The sequence below is a fragment of the Sitophilus oryzae genome, unplaced genomic scaffold (assembly GCF_002938485.1).
Source record: "Sitophilus oryzae breed Bouriz unplaced genomic scaffold, Soryzae_2.0 scaffold_476_pilon_pilon, whole genome shotgun sequence".
Lineage (NCBI taxonomy): Eukaryota > Metazoa > Arthropoda > Insecta > Coleoptera > Curculionidae > Sitophilus > Sitophilus oryzae.
Window position 1 is genome coordinate 506,382 of NW_022147058.1, and position 20,612 is coordinate 526,993.

Genomic DNA, 20,612 nt, shown 5'->3' on the forward strand with positions numbered 1-20,612 from the left:
CGTACTAATAGGCTTGGTGCATTTCAGTTGATTTCGACAAATTCCCACCACAGCGCACTCTACGGCAGAAATCAGAAATTATCAATATATATATAGTTCACGCTGCCGCGCCGCCGTCATGTCGATCAATATTAAAATAATATTGAAATCGAGGTTTTGTCATAATATTTGAGTATTTTAGTTTTTTGCTAGTGCAGTTATTGAGACTATAAAACACTCAGGTACGAGGTTTGTGTGATGTAAAGCTGTTTCGGGTAGTAAAAAATTAGTGAAAAAGAATTCGAAGCAGGCATCTTGTTGTGTTGTGGCAATTTCAAATGTTAATAAAATTGGCAAAAAATGTCAACGCGTAAAGGAGAGCGTAATTAAGGCGTTGTTGGGTGCAATAACAATCAATAACTCAACTTTCCCGGATAACTCAACTCTTCAACTCTCCCGAAACAACATTTTATAGCTTCATAATTTCTTACACCGATTTGATCAATAGCAAAAATGAATTCAAGCAGTTCGACGAAACAAGTGAGCAAACAAAGTGCTAGTTACATAATCAAAAAATTAATAGACATATACTGTGAGAGGATGAGATATAATTTGCAATATTAATAGTATACTTTTTTAATCAACTAGTGATTAAATGTTTTATGAACATCTTCTAAAATTATAATTATGTACCTTTAAAAAATTTCGTTATAGCCGAAATAGCTCCAATTATGCCCACTAGCAAAACCGGTGATAAAACTATGCTCGCTACCGTAGTTGAACTCGTCTAATTTTTTTTTAACTGGAATAATAAATTATAATGCAAGTTAGACCTTCCGAATATATCAAAATATTTATCTTTTTATTTTTTTGTTTAGAATCTCCACAAATTATACTTTCTAACACTTTTAGAATAATTATATACTATTTTTTTTGTTTACTCGCCATTTAAACCCGTGTATTTGTATGTATTCGTTATTTACGATATCCTCCGGCGGTGGCAGCACCGGCGGAGAATGCACCAAGTCTGTAGCTAGAATATTGACCGGCGCACACTCGGCAAAATGCTATGTTTAACTTGACAAAAATCGAAATTACAATAATTTTTTTTCGTATGTTTTTGCCGAAGTGTCCCGAATACAATTCTAGCCACCCCGTTTAAAAGGATGAGTTATGATAATTTTAACATTTTTGACGATTTTAATTCAAAGTATATGTTTTTTTTTCTGTCATTTCATCAACTCTCACCGGACAGACTTTATAATATACTTGTTTTCATGAATAGTCTGTACGGCAAAAAAATAGAGTGGTCCAATGTTTAATTAATCTAAAAATTCCTATGAAATAAAAATTGGAGCTTTTTTGGAACGTTGGACCACCCTGTATATTTTATATTTAGATTTTTAATATTAGCAAAAATAAAGTTATTTTTTTGACAGTATTTTATATTTATAATTATTGGTATAGTTTACCAAAAATATATGTTGTATGTACGTTATTTTTTTAAATATTTTAAAATATTTGTTGCTTGGTATTTTATAATAAAAAACATTTAAAATAAAAATAAAACATTTCATTTATTACATCATTCGTTCATTACAAAACTACGTTGCTACACTTTCCTTTTGTAATATAAAACTTTTCAGTATTGAAGCTGCTTGAAGCCGGACAGGTGCTAAAGTAAGGAGTGGCGCTTCGAGATACTAAAAAAATCAATCATAAAATTATTTAAAATCATTATCTCTATATTCTTATACTCACTTCTTTAAATGTCTTATGTCCAACATCTTTTTCAAACAGGTGATTCTTGTAACCTTCTTGTCTCGTTTGTGTGATAGCAGCTGCTTTAATTTTACTAAATATCGACGTATCTTCCGATAGATCTTCAATATTTTCCACATATTCAAACGGTTCTTCGCTTTTGCTTATAGAATAGAGTTCCTAAAATTGTAAAAAAAATCAATTAAAATGGTGAAATTAATATTTTTTATGATACATACGTTTTTTTCGGTTATATAATACAAAGTTGATCTTTCGTACCACTTTAATCTAGAATCATGGCTGTATTTTCCGGGGATGAAAGCTGCAGCTACAATTTTGTCTTTTTTGTTTAACAAGTTGTCACTTGTGAAAAGAGCTGTGGCATTGGAAGGTTCGAAAATAAACACTGAAAGGAATATTGTTTTCTTGTTAGATTTTTAAATAATATTAATAAAAAATGAGTGGTCCCCAATGATTGAAATAATGGGGTTTTCGCAGTTCTGTCGGGTATAATCTGAGGGCACGGCAGTGTCCCCGCCAATTCGAGCACAGCCGTACCATCCTTTTCTCGAAGGTATTAGCGCAAGCGGCACTTACTTTTGACCACCCTGTAACTTCGTTGTGGATAAAGCAAGAATATTAATTTTCACTACACTTGAAGACATACTATAGCTGGCTAGGTTACCAAAAAATATTTAGTAATTATCCCTCATAGTTTATGAATTAGCGCTTGTCAAATTTCTTTAATTTCGACATTGACTCACTGACAGATCATCAAAATTCTAAGGTACTTCTAGATGTGTCACAAAGCTTTAAGCTTACAACCAAAGGAAAAAATGAAAAATCTCGAAATATCCTTATCGATTAAAAGTTAGCTGTCTAGCCGCTACCGGTAACTGGCTTTCCAATCGAGAAAAAGGTAGAAAACTAGAATTAACCGAAGCGGTCTCTTCTGATTTTACTTGTATATACCAACAATAATTCAAGGATTATGATTTTTTTCTGGTCAGACTTCAACTTGTAATGAAGTCCCTATTTATTTTTTTAGTTTAATATGTTAAATGCTAGGCTTGAACATATATCGAGCAAGGCTTGATAGTTGATAGATAATTTTTTTTATTTTATTTCGTTAATATTCTGAATTGTAAAATATTAAATACATATTGTTGCGGACCCGTGTGAACTCGACCTAACCTAACTACACTAACTATATGTCCCGCCCTCAGATGACCTTAACATCGCATTAAAGAATAGACACGGTAATGATTCATTCGTTCGAGAAGTATCGAGTCCCACTGGAATGGACTAGTACATACGAGAACATTCGAAAACCTTCTCTACGCACCTAACGATCTATGGACTATTCTAGTGTTCTTTACCTGTCGGTATAAAAGCCGGCGGCTGTGGCCTACAGGGGGCAGTTATAAATATACAGTTGACGCGCTAAAATTCAAAATAAATTCTTAGTTATAAATCGTTTGTAAATAGTTCTATAAGTCTTTTATCGTTATTGTTTTTGTTAATTAGTGTTAAATAAATAGTGTTTAAATAAATTGTGACTTTCTATCCACACGGAACCGACGAAAAACGTAACAATTGGTGTCAAGTGTGGCGTGTGTGATAGACTAGAAAAATAAAAAGACAGACAATGGCTCCGAAAAAAAACATTGAAAGACTTGAAAGTGTCGGAATTAAAATGCGTACTGGAAGAGAGGGAATGCGAAACAGATGGAAAGAAAAGCATTTTGCAAGCCAGACTGAGAGACGTCTTGATTGAGGAAGGTGAGGATCCTGACACATTTTACTTCGACCTGGAAGGTGACCTTGACTCGTCATTGAAAAATTTACAAGACAATTTAAACGACAATTTGAATAGTTTAAATAGTAAAATAATTGACTTGGAAGTTAATTTAGAAGATAAAACCACAGAGAATTCTCAAAAATTAGAAGACAATTTGAAAGATAAAATTATGGAAAATTCCCAGGATTTAATTAATATTTTAGAGGATAAAATCATAGAAAATTCTAAAGATCTACAAGCCAGTTTCAATGACAAAATACTTAATTTAGAAGAAAGTTTAAACAATAAGATTATAGAGAATTCTACGGAACTACAAGACAAAATCACGGAGATTGAGGAAGATGTAAATAGAAAAATCGAAATTTTGAAAGAACAAATAGCAAAGGCAAATTCACCAAAATGTCAAGAAACATCGGAGGGACCGAAACTAGTCGAAAATAGGTATGCCTCAAAATCAGTTATGAAACCTCCACAGTTTGACGGAAAAACCGCTTGGGCCAATTATTTTTGCCAATTTGAAGCCGCTGCGAGAGCGAACGGCTGGACAATCGCTGAAAAAGCTACCGCTTTGACTATCGCACTGCGAGGAGATGCGACTGACATCCTGCAGACACTGTCACCATCGGAACAGGGAGATTATCAGCAATTGGTACGACATTTAGAAATGAGGTACGGCCAAGCTCATTTGGAACATGTCTATCATTCCCAGCTAAAAAATCGCATTCAAAAGGCAAATGAGTCTCTGCAGGAGTTTGAAGCCGACGTAGCCCGCCTCGTTCGCCTTGCGTACCCTGCTACGCCCGAGAATGTTATGGAGCGGTTGGCAGTACAGGCATTCTCCGACGGCTTACGTGACAACGAGACAAGACAAGCACTTCTCCTAGCCCACCCAACGCACTTGGTGGATGCTTTAGCACGTGCCCTAGAATTTGAGGCCGCGAAACAAAGTTCTCGGTCTTTAGGAAGAGTACGGGCCATCGACGAATGTTCCGACGAATCCGTGGAAGGGATTGTTCGGAAGGTAATGGACCAGTACATGGGCAAGAAGGGACCGATTCGTTGCTGGAACTGCGGACAGGTAGGACACGTGCGAAGCCGTTGTAATGAGAAGAATGAAGAACCGGCTTCGTCGAGGTCGGAAAACTACTAAGGGTCGAAATGAAGGGGCACACGTCGACCTATACCCAACATGCCCCAACGAAAACTGCTCAAGTCGCCTCGCTACAACACAAATTCAACAGCATTTTTGTGGATGGTTTCGTTGATGGAGAATTCCGGACCATGCTGTTGGATACAGGTGCGACCAAAACTATCATCAGACCGGACATTCTTAAAACATCGAAGAAGGTTAAAACAACACAATGGCGACTACGTACTGCTACGGGAAGCTCCGCTGCTGTCCATGGAGAAGTAAACCTTAATTTTGTTATTGGGAGCACCAGTTTTGAACATCCAGTGTTAGTAGCAGATATCGAAGATGAACTTATTCTCGGAATGGACATTATGACCACTAGAGGTTTTGAACTAAACTTCAAACAGGGAATTTTGAAAATAAATGAAGAAGAAGTGGTTCTGCATCGAAAATGTGAGGAGACGCTTCGCGTGGTGGTAGCAGAAGATGTTTCGATCCCTGAGCGCTGTGAGATATTTTTGGATGGTTGCCTAGAAGGTAAAATGAATAATGGGAGTATTATTCTGTTGGAGCCAAGGAACCATGACAGCGAAATAGGACGAGGGATCGCTGTTGGAAAAGCCCTGCTACGAGCGAAGAAAACTGTACCGGTGAGAGTAATGAACACGAATTATTATTCTGTATCCTTGAAGAAGGGAACCCTCTTAGGGTACTGTTGTTCGGTCTCCTCAGTCGTTCGAAGCGTGGAAGCCTCCAAAGTTTCGACTTCAAAAATTCCGGACAAAATGGTGAAGGAGTTAGTAAACGTTAAAGGATTATCTCCCGAAAATAGAAGAAAATTGAGAAACCTGATAATCAAGTATCAAGATGTGTTTGATAAAGGAGAAGCAGGACAGAGAGGTCGTACCAATTTAGTACAACACAAAATTGATACCGGAGATGCACGACCAATCAAACAAAATCCGAGAAGACTTCCGCTCGCCAAACGTGAAGAAGCTGATAAAATCCTTCGAGAAATGAAAGAAGAGGGTGTCATCGAACCATCTAACAGCCCGTGGACATCGCCGGTAGTACTAGTAAAGAAGAAAGACGGTACCACCAGGTTCTGTGTTGATTATCGGCAGCTCAATAATGTTACCAAGAAGGATAGTTATCCCCTGCCGAGGATAGACGATACTCTAGACACGCTGGCGGGGTCAACGATATTCTCTACGTTAGATCTGAAGAGTGGATATTGGCAAGTCGACATGGCGCCGAAAGACAGAGAGAAGACAGCGTTCTCGGTGGGCTCCGGACTGTGGCAATTTACCGTCATGCCTTTTGGATTGTGCAACGCGCCAGCTACCTTTGAAAGACTAATGGAGTCTGTGTTAAAGGGACTATCCTGGACTACCTGTTTGGTGTACCTGGATGACATCATAGTGGTTGGGAAATCCTTTGACGACCATCTGAAGAATTTGGAAGAAGTTTTCAAGCGAATAGGGAGCTCTGGTTTGAAACTTAGCCCCAAGAAATGTCATCTGTGTCAAGAAAAGGTACACTACTTGGGGGGCCATGTAGTCTCCTCCCAAGGAGTTGCGGTAGATCCACAGAAGACCAAGACAGTGGAAGAGTGGCCAATACCTAAAGATAAACATGAACTACGAAGCTTTTTGGGACTATGCACATACTATCGCCGCTATGTACAGGGTTTCGCCACCATCGCAAAAACCATTGACCAGACTTACCGAAGGCGAGAGGCGTTTCTCTTGGGACTCAGATTCTGATGAGGCATTCCGAAAATTGAAGAAGGCCCTGACTAGTGCGCCCATACTTAGCTACCCTCTTGGCAACGGAAACTTTATATTGGATACCGACGCTAGCAATGTTGCGTTAGGCGCTGTTCTGTCTCAGATCCAGGATGGTCAAGAAAAAGTCATTGGTTATTTTAGTAAGACCTTGTCAAAACCGGAAAGGAACTACTGTGTAACCAGACGAGAATTACTAGCAGTAGTTAAAGCAGGGGAACACTTCTACAAGTATCTCTATGGAAGAAAGTTCTTGTTAAGAACAGACCATGCTGCTTTGAAATGGCTGTTGCAGTTTAAGAATCCTGAAGGGCAGGTAGCTAGATGGATTGAACGATTACAAGAATTTGACTTCGACACAGAACATCGAGCTGGGGCAATCCATCGAAATGCCGACGTACTTTCCAGAAGACCTTGCGCTAAGGACTGTAAGCATTGTTCCCGAGCAGAAGAGAAAGAAGTGAAACTCCTAAGAACAACTGTGGTTAATGATAGTTGGCAACCCGAAGATCTTGCAAATGACCAAACCAGTGACCCAGAATTAGGTTTAGTAATTAACTGGAAAACGCAGGCCAAAGACCAACGTGGGAAGAAGTTTGCAGATATTCGCCGAACGTAAAGTCATACTGGGCTCAGTGGAATTCTTTGGTAATAGAGACTACTTCGCCGTGTGATCGAGAGACCGGAGGGACAAGAAGAGAGAAGGCAGACCGTCATTCCAAAGAAGAGGGTCCCAGAAGTCTTGGAGGAAGTTCACAATGGAACCAGCGGTGGACATCTTGGTGTTACCAAGACACTTGGCAAGCTGCGTGAACGGTTCTACTGGGTGAACTGCAAAGAAGATGTGAGGGCCTGGTGTAAGAAATGTGACATTTGCGCAGCCATTAATGGGCCACAAAAGCGTGGTAAAGCCCCTATGCGCCAGTACAATGTTGGTAGTCCCTTCGAACGAATAGCGATCGACGTGGCTGGTCCTTTCCCGGAGACGAACGATGGCAACAAATACATTGTGGTAGTAATGGATTACTTCAGCAAATGGGTCGAGGCCTACGCGTTGCCAAATCAAGAAGCGTCCACGATTGCTGATGCCCTTGTTAAAGAATGGATCTGCAGGTTTGGTGTTCCCATGGAGCTTCATTCAGATCAGGGAAGAAACTTTGAGTCCAATCTGTTCCAAGGCGTCTGTGAAGTCCTGAACATCCGCAAGACCAGGACGACTGCTCTACATCCACAATCCGATGGGATGGTTGAACGCATGAACAGAACTATCAACCGTTATCTGGCCAAAGTAGTCTCTGACCACCAAAGAGACTGGGACAAATTTCTTCACCTGTTCCTGTTGGCCTACCGTTCATCCGTCCAAGAATCTACAGGGCAAACTCCAGCCAGCATCGTTATGGGACGGGAAGTGCGCCTACCCTGTGATCTGAAATTTGGTTGCCGACCGGGAGAAGAAGTCGCCGGAGAAGATTATGTCCACACACTACGTCAAAGGATGGACGACATTCATCAGAGAGTCCGCCTAAATATTCAAAGTGCTAGTGACCGAATGAAGGAACACTACGACATTCAAGCTGAGCATGGAGGATACCAACCAGGGAAGTTGGTGTGGCTATATAACCCGCAGAGACGTCGTGGGTTATCTCCGAAGCTACAATCCTCGTGGGAAGGGCCATACGAAGTCATGGATAGAATTAATGACGTCGTATACCGTATCAGAAAATTGCCAAAAGGAAAACCGAGGGTAGTCCATTTCAACCGTTTGAGCCCCTACCAAGGCGAAATAGAAGATCGTGCTGGGACCGTGAGAACCTGCAGCTTTGATCCCCCTGATTCGGAGATGTCCTTTGACGATTTCATGGCCCGATACAACAGCAGTGAGAAGGCTCGCTATGGTGTAACCAAAGAAGATCAACGAGACCTCTTTTCCGTGCCTCCTGATTATTCGCTCGCTCATTGTGTGGCTCGAGATTTGCGGATGTCCAGAGGAATCGCTGCGACGTTCAATGAGAAGTTTGGGCGTGTCGGAGAACTACGCCGACAGGATCCAGAGGTTGGAAGCGTCTTGAGGCTAACCGACAATGCACATGGTCAAGCAAGGCACATCTTCTACCTGGTCACCAAGGAATGGTCCCCGAGTAAGCCGACTTATCTCAATCTATGGAAGACCCTGATTGAACTGAGAGAAGCCCTGCTAAACAACAACATTGCACGATTAGCCATTCCGAAGCTGGCGTGTGGACTCGATGGTTTGAGTTGGCGTACAATCCGGAACATGATTGAAGTCTTGTTCAGATTTACGGGAATCGAGATCCTCGTTTGCTGCTACAACCCAAAGCTGAGATCGGGAGAGAAAACTGTAGACTGCTATTTCTACCAGACTTCGCAATGTACCAGGGGCCAGCTTTGCAAATACCTTCATTCACCGTGTACATCTCGGGACGAGCATGTGCCTAAGAAGGGGGCAGTGTTGCGGACCCGTGTGAACTCGACCTAACCTAACTACACTAACTATATGTCCCGCCACACATGACCATAACCTCGCATTAAAGAATAGACACGGTAATGATTCATTCGTTCGAGAAGTATCGAGTCCCACTGGAATGGACTAGTACATACGAGAACATTCGAAAACCTTCTCTACGCACCTAACGATCTATGGACTATTCTAGTGTTCTTTACCTGTCGGTATAAAAGCCGGCGGCTGTGGCCTACAGGGGGCAGTTATAAATATACAGTTGACGCGCTAAAATTCAAAATAAATTCTTAGTTATAAATCGTTTGTAAATAGTTCTATAAGTCTTTTATCGTTATTGTTTTTGTTAATTAGTGTTAAATAAATAGTGTTTAAATAAATTGTGACTTTCTATCCACACGGAACCGACGAAAAACGTAACAATATCTTAAACAATAATTCAAGGATTATGTTTTTTTTCTAGTCAAACTTCTTTAACTTCGCCAGTGACTCACTCGTCGTTATTAAAATTCTAAAGTACTTAGATGTACTTAGTAGTACTAGATGTGTCACAAACTTGAAATTTTGAATTTTAGGTAGCTTTAAGCCTATAATGGAAGGAAAAAATGAAAAATATCCTTATGGCTCAAAAGTTAGCTGTCTAGTCGCTAGTGGTAACCGACTTTCCGGTGATGGTAATAGGAGGACCAAGGATTGTTTTAAAAATTTTGATTTTTATATAAAGGCACCTGCTCCATCTATCTAAAATATCAGCGTTACAGTGTTGCCGGATCATTTGAAAAGTGGTAGCATCTTTGTTATTTTAAACGGAAGTATAGTATTACATTTTTGGAAAATACTCTCATATCTCTTATAGTTTTCGAGATAAAAAATAAAATATGTGTAAAATTGACGAAAAAATAATTTTGAATAAGCAATGGTAAAATCGTGAAGTGAACATTTTTTAAAGTTGATATTTGAGTTATAACGAAAGTCGGAAACACAAGTCGTTAGAAAACTAGAATTGATTCAATAGATATTATCTGACTTAATTAATCCCATCAAAAACATAGAATGTAAAAAAATGCCAAGTCTCGCAGCATAATTCCTCCGCTATAAAAAGTTGTGAGATCTCATGTAAAACCAAGTCAGTTTATTTTATTTAGACTCTCTTTAAGCACCTATTCAACAATTTTGTTATAAATTGTTAGTATCAATATTATAGTCATCTTTATTTCTATAATAATTATAATGACTTGGCAATTTTGGTTTGTGTTGACGCTAGTGATAACAGTTGATAAATATTGAAATTTCTTAAACATTTATTGCCAACCAAACAAGCAAAATCAGAATAGCCAATTATTTCAATCATTTTGGATCACTTTTTTTACTTACGCTTATTATCCCGACATATTACTGCCATATACGTTGATAACAAGTCAGCTACAAGTAAATTGATCTCATTTAATTGGACAGTCCATATCATACACAAACTCAATAAATTCCAAACAGAAACTTGGTTTTGAGTAGCTGATACAAGCAAATGACACTGGTTTCCTATAAACCAAAAACAAGTTTGTATTTGTTTATAAATAAAAATTAATAATCAGTATTAACCTTGACCAAAATTCACGTGTTTAATGCGTCCTTTATAGCTGGGATGAACCAGTGAACATTTCAGTTCACATGAATCCGGAGTCCAGGTGGTTAGAATTGATTCAAAAGCGGTGGCAAACAGTGAACCATCGGCAGAAAAAGACAGGGATTTGCACGGTAAATGTCTATAGAAACCGATACTCAGGCATTTCCAAACCAGTCCAGTTTCTAAAAGTTATTTATTGTTATGTTTATTAAAATCACTGAATAATAAGACTAAAGAAGGATTCATTGATTTGACGCCTTTATAGTCCAAGAAAATAGGCCTTGAATACGAAGTTTTGGTAAAAACTTGAATTTTTGATTTAAGTTACTTTGAAAGAACTAAAAACGAATTATGAAAGATTTTTTTAAATTCACCCCCGAGAACCGGGGTGAAATAAATAAATAAATGTGTTTTTTCGAAATTTCGGAGAAACGGTAAGAAGTAGAAAAAAAAGTTCAAATACAAGTTGTAGAGCGTCAAATTTTACATAGAAATGATCTCTATACTTTTTTTGCTGAGATCAAAATTAACCGAGATAGGGGGGCTGGAACCTACAGAATGATAGTAGAAATTAAAAAAAATTATAAGTTACTGAAAAATTCATATACATATGTATGTAACATTTTTATTAATTTTTTTTTGGAAAATTATAAATTTCAATTAGGACTTTTTTAAATTCACCCCGAAAAGGGGTGAAAAATATAAATAAAGTGTTTTTTCCAAATTTCAGAGAAACGGTAAGGACTTTGAAAAAAATGTTTCAATCGAGGTTTTAATAAAATCTGTCCTCTAGCTTCTAGCGACCCTATCTCGGTTAATTTTGATTTAAGATAAAAAAGTATAGAGATCATTTTTATGAAAATTTGGACGTTCTACAACTTTTATTTGAACTTCTTTTTTCTAGTCCTCACCATTTCTGCGAAATTTAAAAAAAATGTATTTTTTTTTCACAATTCGTTTTTAGATCTTTTAAAGCAGACTTTCTTAAAGCGTGGTCCACGGACCCCTTAGGGGTCCATAGCATGTGTATCAGGGGTCCGCGGTCCGCATTACGTAAGTTAACTGTAAACATATTTATTAAGAAAAGAAATAGTGTAGGGCGGCGAATTCAGTAGGTATTTAATCACTAAACACTACGCGATGCGCGTAAAGATAAAAAAAAAACAAAGTTGAAGCGTTATCAAACGATGTTATTCATTCTAGAATTGTTGAAATGTCGTCAAATGTTTCACAAGTTGTTGAAGAATTAATTGCTTCGCCGTTTCCATTCAGCAATCAATTGGATGAAAGCACCGATGCCTCACAATGTAGCCAACTCTTGGTATTTGTCCGTTACGTACAAGACACACGTAGTATCAAAGAAAAGATTCTTTTTTTCAATTCACTTTTGGAGACAACAAAGGCTTCAGATGTTTTTGAAATGACAAAAAGGTTTTACAACGAACAAAATATACACTGGAAGACCAAACTTGGTAGTATCTGCACCGATGGAGTTCCCGCAATGCTTGGTAATACGTCTGGTTTCGCGGCTTTGGTCAAGCAAGAGATCCTTCATGTCATAATAACTCATTGTGTCTTACATCGACATGCCTTGGCTTTACGGACTTTACCTACATTTCTGAAGGAAGTTATGTCTACATGTGTCAAAATAATTAACTTCATCAGAGCAAGAGCCTCAAACCATCGCGGCATCGCCTGTTTAAAAGACTTTGTCAAGAAATGTGATCAGAACATGAAGTACTGCTGTACTACACAGAAGTTCGTTGGCTGTCAAGGGGATAGGCCATAAACCGATTGTTTGAGTTGAGGACAGAAGTGTTACTTTTTCTAAAAGATAAAGGAAATTCACTGTCTGAATATCTTGATGGCGAAGATTTTGTACGGGGGCTAGCGTATTTGGCAGATATATTTACTCAATTGAATGAAATTAACTTGTCTTTTCAGGGCCCTGCGGTGACCATCGTGGATGCATCTGAACGATTGAAAGGTTTCATATGTAAACTGCTACTTTGGAAAAGGAGGGTGGAATCTGGTAACTTTGCAAATGTTTGAAGAGTTAATAGCACAAGGTGACGGCAACACGAAATCAAAAATGCTACAGAAAGGGGTGTCTAAGATTTGGATACATTACAAACTTCTTTTGAAGGCTACTTTAACTTAGAATCACTGGAAAACGAAAGTGGGTGCCGGGTCCATTTATAATCGACAAGGATAATATAAGCTATGAAGATCTCATTAAAGATGACTTAATTGACATAAGACCAAAAGAAGTTTTCAAAGCTGAATTTTGCTGAAAATATCTTGGTGAGTTTTGGTGTTCTTTAAGTCAAGCTTACCCTCTTCTTGTCAAGCGAGCTATATCCGTTCTGATACCATTTGCTACTACGTACCTTTGCCCCGAGGCAGGGTTCTCGGTTCTGGTCTCAATAAAAACAAAAAGTCGCAGCCGATTGAACGTCGCAGATGATATCGTCCTATCGCTGCCAAAAGTCACTAACTAACATTTTTCCGAACAACCAAATTCAATCACTAAATATGTTTTGAATCATTAACTACGATTTCTGGCTATTTATGTTTTATTTTAATACCGAATAGTTACTAACTATAACATCTTTATGCAATGCAATTCATCTTTAGACGCATTTTTCTCGGAAGTAATAAAAAGTAAGTTAGTGACTTTTGGCAGCAATGAGACGATATGCGCCTTGCCTTGTCGAAGATAACCCCCTCAATTTAACGTTCTCATTGAGGCTAAACAGCAGCATCCTTCTCACTAATTTATTAGTGTACGTGTAATAAATCTACTAATAAAGATTTTCTTTTTATGTAAATACGGTTTTTTAATTTTCCTGTTATTTCTGATAGGGGTCCGTGGAATTGTACAAATTGCGAAAATGGTCCGTGACTGCAAAAAGTTTAAGAAACCCTGTTTTAAAGTAACTTGTATCAAACATTCAAGTTTTTACTTTACTTATTTAATATCAGAAGAATTTTCTGAGAATCTTTTAATTTTTTTTTGTTGCAAGACAAAAAAGTTATTTTTATACAGGCAATTATTTATTATATACAGGCTGTTCAAACTGTATTCGAGAAACTTTGGCAGCATATTCCACAGATAAAAACAAGTAAAAAAAATGTTATAATAAAAATTTCCTAAAATGCTTCGTTTCGGAGATACAGGGTGTAGAAGTTTCATTTTTATTTCGGTTTTTAAAAATAATTTCTGAGCTAACATCGATATTTGGATGAAAATTTGTGTCTGAGTGTTTTTTTGAGATGAGAAACTTGATTTCGATGTTAGTAAGACTCCCACTTATAGGGGGCGCCACCCACATGTTTTTAACTGTTTTGAAGAGTAATAACTTTTCGTCTGTAACTGTATTACATACTGAGTGAAAAAATATATACATTTCCGTAATTTTTTACGTAAAAATCCTTATGAATAATGGTTCTCAAGATATTTCAAATCGAAATCGTCAATACATGTTATAAGTGACAAAAATTATACATGTTTACTGGATAGTTATTAGTCTGAAATAATAAATTTGAAATTTTTTTGTGCCAAAAGTTCAACAGAAATTGTTATATATTTTTTTTTGGAAAATTTCATGATTAGCTTAAAAAATTAAAATGTTCCTAGATTTATCATTTCAGTCAAATAACTATCTAGTCAACATGTTTATTTTTTGTCAATAATTATATTATGTATTGACCATTTCTATTCCAAATATCTTGAAAACGGTTGCTCGTAGCGAGTTTTACCAAGAAAATTTTTTTACGTAAAAATTAGGGAAATGTATATTTTTTCACTCAGTAGTTTTATACAGGTACGGACGAAAAGTTATTATTCTTCAAATCAGTTAAAATCATGTAGGTGGCGCTGCCTACAAGTAGTTTGACATCAAAGTCAGGTTTCTCATGTGAAAAAACACCCAAAATCGAAATAAAAATTAAACTTCTACACCATGTATCTCCGAAACGAAGCATTTTAGGACATATATTAATATGAACTTTTTTTATTTATTTTTACCTGCAGAAAGCTTCCCGAATACAATTCGGACCACCCTGTATATAACTAACAATAAATGCTTCATGTACTTACTGTAGATATTTGTAGATTCAGTTACCTGCCATATCTTAAATTTCTTATCATCACCTATAGTCACACATTTCAAATTCTCATTTACCACAGGTTGAAAAGCAATATTACTTATTTTTCTTTCATGAGGATATTCTATGGATGTACTAAGTTCATAACTACAGAAACAAACCGAGATTTTTAATTAAAAGCATATTAAAAAATAAAACAGAATTCTTACATTTGTTTTTCTGTATTAAACTGCCAAAATTTCAGTCTAACTTCTTCACAAACATTCTTTTCTCCATTTCGATCTTCCACTGTTGCCAGCCATTTTCCAGTTTTACTCAAGGCCAGTTTTCTAACTTCGGTATTCTCCATTTTGGTTTCTCTCTCATCAGTAACTTTATTTTGACCGACAATATCAATCTAAAATTATTATAAACAATTCCCTAACCGGCATATTTTAGAAAATATAGGAAAAGCATAAAAGGTTGACGTACGCGTCATCAAAATGTTTTACAAATGTACGTCGCAATGTTGCCACGACTTTTGTCAAATGTCAAATAATATTCGCAAACAAAAAAATTTGGTATACAGTTCATACCAAATAAACTTTGTCACGTCATTAAGCTTGACCGGCACAGCGTTGCCGACTTTTATATATATATTTTTTTAATCAAAATATTTTAGGAAACAAAAATTAATTAATTAGAAGTATATAAAGAGTTATTATTTACACCAACAAAACTCACTTTCTTAACAGCACTTAAGGGACATAAAGGGCTATTACTACCGCTTTCCTGTTCAAAATATTCTAATAAAGTTGCGATGAGTTTTGACGGCTATTAAGCTATCTTGTACACTTCGCACTAAAAGAGGTTCTAAAAAGAACAATGTTCGACTGCAAGATCTGCTACTAAACATTTTCAAGCTTAAAGTATCACAACACTATTTATTTAAATCAAAAACTCGTAATACAAAGTGTCAAAACGAATAACAATGTCAGGAAATAAATAAATAAATGCGGCAACTTGACATTTTTTTTACAGCAGAGCTGCCACCTGAATCCCCAGCGCGAAATTTAAATTCAAGTTAGTCAGCATGGCGCCGAATATGCCCATTGTTGGCAACAATGAATTAAAAAATCGCGCCCTCGATTATGTAACTAAACGTTTAATTGACATGAAACATAGGTCTTTAGACAACGTTTATTGATTTTTCTATACTTACATTATATAACAAGGACATATCGTTAGGAGAATAGAACTGTACACATCCAGTGTTGCCATTCAGTACCAAAGATCTTGTTATCGGGTCAAAATGAATACCACTCTCAAATTGTCTTCCAAAAACTAAGTTTTGTATCAGATTTATTTGATTCAATCTGGAATCGATTATTCTTATGGCATTATCAGAAGTTGCCACAGCTAGATAAGCATTGTTTTCTGATACTGTAATATGACGCAATTCTGCAGGCAATCTAAAATTATACATTGAGAAAAAATATATTATAATGTAATAATTAAAAATATATATACCTGGGTAGGAATTGTTTAAAATTTGGTCGGTCAAATTGCCATTTTACAAGAACGCATTCGTTGCCTCCGCTGTAAAAATTACTGCCCGAAGCAGAGAAAGCTAGACAGGTTACAGGCAAATTGTGCCAATGAAACACAGCTTGTGTTTGTTTATTAAAAATATCCTGCCATACAACTACTCTACCAGTGTTATCTCCTGTTAAAACTACTTGTTCATTTGGATGGCATGCTACACAAGTAAAAGTCCTGTTCCTTGACATAGTGTATCTATAATATCACCTTGTATTATTACTGTAATATACAGGGTGGTGCTTCTTATACGACGCGAAGATTCCAAGGAGAACGACAGTTTGTATTGTAATGCGATTTTGTAAGCACATGTAGGTTAATTTAGAGCATTTTGTATTTTGCATTGCTATGTTCCTTATTTGCCTAGTCTGAACTATTTTTATGGGGATGTGTTAAAGACAGTGTTTACAAAACTAGACCAACTATTGTCTAACTCCACATATGCCTCTTAATGTGAAAATATCTTTTGAAAAAAAAAACATTCTATGCAGTGTACAGGGTGGTCGAAATTGGTCTGTTTTGACAGAGAATACCTATTTCCTGACTAGATAGAGCAAAACTGACATAGATGTCATGGGTTCGATTTCTGAGACAGGTTTAATGGCGTAAACCGCCTGTTGATATTGAACCTGTCTTTTTGAATTTTTTACCATTTTGAAAATTGCCCATAACTTTTTTACTTCGCGGTATATTAAAATTCTATAAGAACGTTCTTAAGGCATTTTTTTAAGTACAATCCAGTGGCGTAGTCAGTTTTTTTCTATACTTGCTTTTTTAGTCAGAAATAATAAAAAATATAATTTTTTAAATGGAAATCATAGTTGGCTATGAACTTAAAAAAATGCTGGCATTTAACCCTTTCCAACGATATAAAGTTATGTGTGTTTATTTCTAAAAATGCGAGAAATATTACGTTTTTTATCTTTGTATCGAAGCGGGCCTTGATTTTGTGTTGACCTATAGTTGCCTAATTATTTTTTATCACAATTTAATATCTATATCATTATTTATCTGCATAATTAAAGACTTTTGAAAAGGTAAATCAATATTCTATATTAGTATTACCATTTACAATTAAAAAGCCAGGGTTACAACTCTGCACTATTAAAGGGAGAATTTAGAGAGAATTGGATTGGAACAACGGATCCCATATCTTGGCCTGCTAGGTCCTGTGATATAACTCCTTTCGACTTTTTTTATGCGGGAAATTAAAAGGCCTTATATATAAGGAAGAACCATTGGGACGAGAGAAGAATTACAGAAGGCTACTAGGCAAGCTTTTGGACTTATTACACCAGTTCGCTTAATAAATTGTTGTAACTCTGTGCGCAAAAGATGTTTATTGTGTATTCAACAAGGGGGTGCTCAGTTTGAACATCTTTGATGATTTTTTTTAGAAAACTATATTCGTCACTCAAAAAATACTTTTTTAGTTTTATTCTTTGTATATTGTATCGATTTCAATTGTAATTACTAATACTAATATAGAATGTTAATTTACCTTTTCAAAAGTGTTTAATTATGGAGATAAATAATAATATAGAATATTAAAATGTGATAAAAAATCAAGGCCTGCTTCGATATAAAGATCAAAAACCTAATATTTCTCTCATTCTTAGAAATAGATGTCCATAACTTTAGATCGTTGGAAAGGGTAAAACGCCAGCATTTTTTTAAGTTCATAGCCAACTATGATTTCCATTTAAAAAATTATATTTTTTTATTATTTCTGACAAAACGAGCAACAATAGAAAAAAACTGACTACGCCACTGGATTATGCCTAAAAAAGTGCCTTAATAACGTTTTAACAAAATTTTATTATTCCGCAAAATAAAAAAAGTTATGGGCAATTTTCAAAATGGTAAAAAATTCAAAAAGACCCCTCTCGTATCTCAGTTGGCAGTGAAACTATCAATAGGCGGTTTACGCCATTAAACGTTTCTCAGAAATCGAGCCCCTGACATCTATGTCGGTTTTGCTCTATCTAGTCAGGAAATAGGTTTTCTCTGTTAAAACAGACCAATTTCGACCACCCTGTACAAGAAAGGAAGCATTTTGAGCATTTGATTTCATCTAGCTAATTTTTGTCACATAACTATACATTTGTGTATCTAGTTTTAATTTTGTAATAATTATTAAACTATGTTTCAAAGGTATATCTTTTTATTACCTTTGAATATTTTACTCTCCATCCTTTAATTTTTGTTAAATTAACGAAAGGCATATCAAAAAAATAAAAATTACTGCATTAGTGAGCGTTCTATTTTAAACTAAATTAAAATTTGACCCTAAAAGTTATACAAGATGGGACAAAATTAATATTGAACGTTGGTCACTTTTAAAAGCAAGTTACTCTTATTTTAAGTGGAACACCCAGTATATTCTGATATTCAATGGAGAATTCATATCTCCTCAAAATACTGCCAGGGGTGGAACTCTGTAACTAAATAGCGATCGGTAGCGTTGAAGAATACTGACCTTGGCCATAGAAACTAAACGACAAGCGACAGTATTCTTCATCGCAAGATCGCTACCGATCGCTATTTAGTTACAGACATAAATATATTAACTAAAGTGGTTACAGGGTTCCACCCCAGGGTAGTTTACTCCTTAGGGTGCATCCACACTATCCTAGAAACGGCGTATCGGCGTAACAGCGTAACGACCTTGAATCGATTTTCACTAATTCTATTGGCTGAAAAATTCATCTGTCTGGAATTTTATCTGTCCTTCATCTGTCAAAAATTTCAGCCAATAGAATTACTGGAAATCGGTTCAAGGTCGTTACGCCATTGTGCCGATTCTAATTTAGTGTGGATGCACCCTTAGACAAAGATTTTTCCAAATATTTTCATTTTTATGATTTAGCTTCAGTAGATCTTTATTATTTGATAAAATCTAGGTGATTGTGGTTGTGGTGTAGTTAGATGTGTAGCATGCCGTCCAGATTCACAATCACCTAGATTTTATGAAATAATAAAGATCTACTGAAGCTAAATCATAAAAATGAAAATATTTGGAAAAATCTTTGTCTAAGGAGTAAACTACCCTGGCAGTATTTTGAGGAGATATGAATTCTCCATTGAATATCAGAATATATTGAGTGTTCCACTTAAAATAAGAGTAACTTGCTTTTAAAAATGACCAATGCTTAATATTAATTTTGTCTCATCTTGTATAACTTTTAGGGTCAAATTTTAATTTAGTTTAAAATAGAACGGATATTTTAAGTAAATATCAGACTATACAGGGTAAATTATAATTTGGATAGCTGTTATTGAAAATTGAAATTTTATTCTTCATTTTCAAGAAATCTGAAATATGTCAAAAACCTTACATTTTAGTTATATGCTTCTTTAATGAAACTTACCTTTATTTTTTTCCTAGAATCCAAAAATCAATTAATATATTGGATGTTCCATTACAAACAACACAACTTTGATGTGTAAAGTTCTTTGAGGACACCTGTAGAACTATATATTTTTATAAAAACATTTCATTTCGATATAAACTACTGTTCTCCTTGGAGTCAGTTGCATGAGAGGCGCCCCCCTATATTTTTAAGTTCAACTTACTTGCTCATAGTTTTTGATTCTAAATTAACAAAATGTACTGTATTTTGGTGTACTAGAGAAAAATATTTATTTAGACTAACATCCATTGCGTAATTATCTGAAATGCTAACTTTTAATAACGTTTTAATGCCTCCTTTCTTTAAATTTGTAACTGCGAACAATATCTTCTCGTTTTTGTTTTTAAAAGACACTAAAGCTTCGAGACCTTTCTCTGATTGAAAAGAAATTAAATCAAAACTACGTAGATTGCTTTTTGTCAATTGCTAAAAATCAGGAAGAATTATTAAAAAACGTATAAATATTTGCTACCAAAAAGTATTATTACCCATTCATGTATTTTCACCTTAAATACAACTTTCCATACAATAACTTGCCCATCTTCTGAGCATGCAATTAAACATTCAAAGTCGTCTATTAAGGCACAATTAAAACCTATAACGTTGCTTTTAAGTCCTTTATATTCATAAATAAGTTTGCCAGTTCTTGTGTTATATTCGAAAAGGGAGTTTCTTGACGATACAAATATATTTCTGTAAAGAAAATGATATAACTCATACAACATAAGTTTTTAAATAAAACATACTCTCCATTGGTAGAAAACACCGGTTCTAGCTTTATAAACGAACTACCACCTTTAAAATTAACTGAAATATCCATATTTCTTATTTACAAATTTCTTTTTCGTTCAGAAAAAGTAAGGTTAAGTAAAAAACTCACGTGTTTACGTGCGTGTTTACTATTGCCGTTCTTGATTATTTTATTTGTTGTCTTTGTCTAAAGCCCCGTTCAGA

General features: G+C 35.8%; 1 protein-coding gene across 1 annotated transcript; it reads right to left on the bottom strand.

Annotated features, from left to right (window-relative positions):
- Positions 1-1,537: 1,537 nt before the first annotated feature.
- On the bottom strand, positions 1,538-20,578 carry LOC115886256 (WD repeat-containing protein 75). The gene is made up of 12 exons (XM_030905348.1): positions 20,405-20,578; positions 20,147-20,351; positions 19,822-20,084; positions 16,177-16,443; positions 15,869-16,118; positions 14,877-15,064; positions 14,660-14,814; positions 10,533-10,739; positions 10,311-10,472; positions 1,980-2,146; positions 1,741-1,920; positions 1,538-1,682 (listed from the first exon to the last, which is right to left on the bottom strand). Exons 1-12 carry the CDS (start codon positions 20,476-20,478, stop codon positions 1,584-1,586), a joined length of 2,217 nt encoding a protein of 738 aa, XP_030761208.1. The 5' UTR covers positions 20,479-20,578; the 3' UTR covers positions 1,538-1,583.
- Positions 20,579-20,612: the final 34 nt, after the last annotated feature.

Bases quoted from the DNA above. Each gene is read 5' to 3' on its own strand.
- LOC115886256 (XM_030905348.1), bottom strand. From the start codon at position 20,478: ATGGATATTTCAGTTAATTTTAAAGGTGGTAGTTCGTTTATAAAGCTA. The intron at 20,085-20,146 runs GTAATAATACTT...CCTGATTTTTAG, and splicing joins AGGTGAAAATACATGAATGG to CAATTGACAAAAAGCAATCT. The intron at 10,740-14,659 runs GTAAGTACATGA...AATAACTTTTAG, and splicing joins TGAATCTACAAATATCTACA to AAACTGGACTGGTTTGGAAA.